This window comes from Panthera uncia, chromosome A2 (assembly GCF_023721935.1).
Source record: "Panthera uncia isolate 11264 chromosome A2, Puncia_PCG_1.0, whole genome shotgun sequence".
Lineage (NCBI taxonomy): Eukaryota > Metazoa > Chordata > Mammalia > Carnivora > Felidae > Panthera > Panthera uncia.
Window position 1 is genome coordinate 82,269,123 of NC_064816.1, and position 3,856 is coordinate 82,272,978.

The 3,856-nt window shown below is 37.0% G+C and overlaps 1 protein-coding gene across 1 annotated transcript; it reads left to right on the forward strand.

Moving 5' to 3' along the window:
* The first annotated feature begins 2,913 nt into the window (after positions 1-2,913).
* On the forward strand, positions 2,914-3,355 carry LOC125929851 (multiple coagulation factor deficiency protein 2 homolog). The gene has a single exon (XM_049641357.1). It carries the CDS (start codon positions 2,914-2,916, stop codon positions 3,349-3,351), a length of 438 nt encoding a protein of 145 aa, XP_049497314.1. The 3' UTR covers positions 3,352-3,355.
* The last annotated feature ends 501 nt before the right edge of the window (positions 3,356-3,856 follow it).

Sequence of the window (3,856 nt, forward strand, 5' to 3'; positions counted from 1 at the left end):
TTTGAATTAACCAAATATATTTTAAGTTTTATAAACTGAAATGCTAGTTGTAAAACAATATATATTAAATGCAAATATAGGTTGCTGTGTTTCTCTGTGAAAGAGAATATAGTATATATGTAATTGTAAACATACTCTATATGACAAAATATAGCAATACATACTAAACATACACCCATACATGCACACACACAGTCACATATGCATGTCTATTCCCAGTGGCTCAGATCCTGTTACTGCAGAATAGCCAAGATGATTTAGAAACTTAAAACTGGATGTTAGCACAGTTCTTTACCCCTACATCTTTGCACAATATTGAATCTTCAGAGAAAATTCCTGTTCTACCACTTGTTTTTTTTATTGGACTCATTAATTCATTTGCTGTTTTCCTGTATTCTCAAGTTACTCATTTGTGAAATAAAACAGATATACTAGACTACTAATACTATTGATTTGAATATGGAGTAGCACTTTCTTAAAGATTAAATAAGAAAATGTTTTACTTAACTTTAAAGTGAATCACAGTAAAGTGGAGTAAATGATATTTAGGACTTCATGGCTTTATTTTGAATGTTGTAGTATACTACCATCATTATAGGGGTAGTGTGAATTAATGAAGAGACAACCAGAATTGTTGAAGAACTTTGGGGGAAAAAAAAACAGTCTATGGTTATCTGGATAAGATCAAATATAAGGACATGAGTTAATTAGCTAAATTGAAATTATTTATATATTTTTTTGTAATGTTTGTTACCTTTAAAAATTAATCCATCTCACAACATTAATCAGGAATTAACAAACATAAAGCATTACTGGAAAGGATCGAATGTAAGGACCAACACAGTCTCAGATGGAAGCTGTCTAAAAGCTTTCAAAAAATTCTTTCCATGATAATTTGTGGCTATTATTTATTGGTGGCAGAATCCAAGTTCATCTCTTGACCTTATTTTCTAGACCTGTATTTTCCGACAGTCTTTGATATCTCCATTATTATGTTTTTGAACTCGAGGAACATGTTGGAAGGAAAAATTTTTACTTTTCAAATATTGTTATGGCCAGGCTTTATGCTAGTTTTTAATATTGAGCACAAGGAGACTCTGCCAAGCTTGAATCATCAGCTCCTATTTCTGGGGTGTTGTTTCTATGGCTTGGCATTTAATATATTATGCCAATGTTCCTTGTCAGAATTAATTTTGGCAAAAAACCATCATTATACTGACTAACTGAATCTCCAGTTACAGAATAATGTAGCACATTCGCTTTTCTAAATGTTCCCAATTAAAATATTAAAAGTATAACTATTGAATTATGGAAGTTTCCTCAATAAAAAGTCTACAAGAGAGAGAAAAACTAAGTTTTAGTTGTTTGTACATTTCAAAAACAGATTATTAAACTTTTAGAATGCAGGAATTTCTTTTATCTTAGAAAAATGGGTAGGTAATGTTGCACCTTTCTCTTACTTTCAACCCATAAATAAAGCAAGGTAATATGATTCATAATGTTATTGCTCATACTCTAGAAGTTTACAATATATATTTATTAACTAAATTTCAATAACTAAAAATAAACAGACAGTTTATCTGGGAAGTTCTTTCAAAACTATTACCAATTAAAGACAAATAAGTTAAGGGGCACCTGGGTGGCTCAGTCAGTTAAGCAGCTCAGAGCCTGGAGCCTGGTTCGGATTCTGTGTGTCCCTCTCTCTCGGCCCCTCCTCTGTCTCTGTCTCTGTCTCTGTCTCTGTCTCCCTCTCTCTTTATCTGTCTCTCTCCCTCAAAAATAAATAAACATTAAAAAAATGTCCATCAACTGATGAATGGATAAAGAAATTGTGGTTTATATACACAATGGAATACTACGTGGCAATGAGAAAAAATGAAATATGGCCTTTTGTAGCAACGTGGATGGAACTGGAGAGTGTGATGCTAAGTGAAATAAGCCATACAGAGAAAGACAGATACCATATGGTTTCACTCTTATGTGGATCCTGAGAAACTTAACAGAAACCCATGGGGGAGGGGAAGGGAAAAAAAAAAGAGGTTAGAGTGGGAGAGAGCCAAAGCATAAGAGACTCTTAAAAACTGAGAACAAACTGAGGGTTGATGGGGGGTGGGAGGGAGGGGAGGGTGGGCGATGGGTATTGAGGAGGGCACCTTTTGGGATGAGCACTGGGTGTTGTATGGAAACCAATTTGAAAATAAATTTCATAAAAAAAAATTTAAAAAAATGTGATGACAAGATTCTTTTTAAGAAATAATGAAAAGTAGGCTGGAAAGCTTCACGTCTGAGGAAAACTGCTTGGAAACTGGGAGCAGTGAGGGTACCAGTGATTGAGGTGGGGAACAAATGCAAAAGAAAAAAAGAAATAAACTTCATGACAACTTATAGCCCTTTGACCAGTACTTGAGATAGGTAGAGTGACCTTCCTTAAGGAGCTTGGCTGTCTTGATGCTAATAGTTTGCTAGAGGCAAAAGGCAACCTTAGTTTGACATTAGCCTGACCTCCAGGATGCTATAAAAAAAAAATCTCTTTGGAAACTTTCTTTATCTCTACCCAACCCACAAGATATATGATAGCACTTATCGTCCAAGCATATGGCCACTGATCTACATGTGAAGCGTCTCATAACTAAGGTTTTACTAGACAGTAGTAAGTGACCTTTTCCTAACAACAGCTAGCACTGCAGGGTCCTAGAAACCTTGCTTCCAAATTCCTTAGAGAATTATGCTATCCCTAACTACCTCCCCACTTGAAAGTACACAATGAGCGACTCCTCACAACCCCAATGCAGCTCTTCCTGCCCACAGGTCCTGACCCCACTTTAAGAAAACCATCCTTTTAGCACTGAAGACATCTAAAGAATTCTTTCTTGACTGTTCACTCCCAAACCTCAACATTTCACATCAGTGACAATGAGATCTCTGTGGCTGCTCAGAACCCCCTTCATATGTGGCCTGCTCTGGGCTTTTTGTGCTCTAGGTACTAGGGCTGAGGAGCCAGGGGCAAACTTCTCCCATCCCAACAGCATGGGCCTGGATAAGAACACAGTGCATGACCAAGAGCATATCATGGAGTATCTAGAAGGTTTCATCAACAAACCGGAGGTAGAGATGTTCCCACAGGCACTGCAGCTCCATTATTTCAAACTGCATGATTATGACAGCAATAATTTGCTTGACAGCCTAGAACTTTCCACAGTCATTGCTGGCATCCATAAGGAGGAAAAGGAACAGGCACCACCAATGAGTGAAGCTGGACTGATTAACTTAATAGATGGTGTTTTGAGAGAGGATGACAAGAACAGTGATGAATGTATTGACTGTGCTGAATTTGCCAAATCACTGAAATAGACCTTGCTTGGCCATCTAGTTATATGCAAATGTGACCCATTATAATGCGGCTGAACACTTTTGGTCATGAGAAATAACACATTTCCAACTACTGCTAACTGCATTTTGGTAAAAACCTGTAGCAGTTTGCTACGCTGGGTTAAGAAACGGAAATCAAGAGAAATAGAAGAGAAATGGGACATATTATAGTCCCCAAGTACTGTTAAATCTCTTATTGGACAAGTGCTTTATTAAAACATCCTTTTAAAAATGTTGGATGATTGGAGTGGAGTACTCAGGAACTTGACTGTGGAATACTGCTGGTCTCTTGGTTTTCATTCATGCTACCTGAAAAGTAAGACAAGCTTTGTCAAGTGGGCACATTTTCACTAACAGTAAAGAAATGGCATGAATGCCAAATGTTTCCCTTGGAGTGTCCTACATCTTCAGATACATGTGGCCAGTATTCTGGAAAGTTCCCCTGTCCTGAACAATGATTTGCCCTGGGCAAGTGAGTATTAGACTA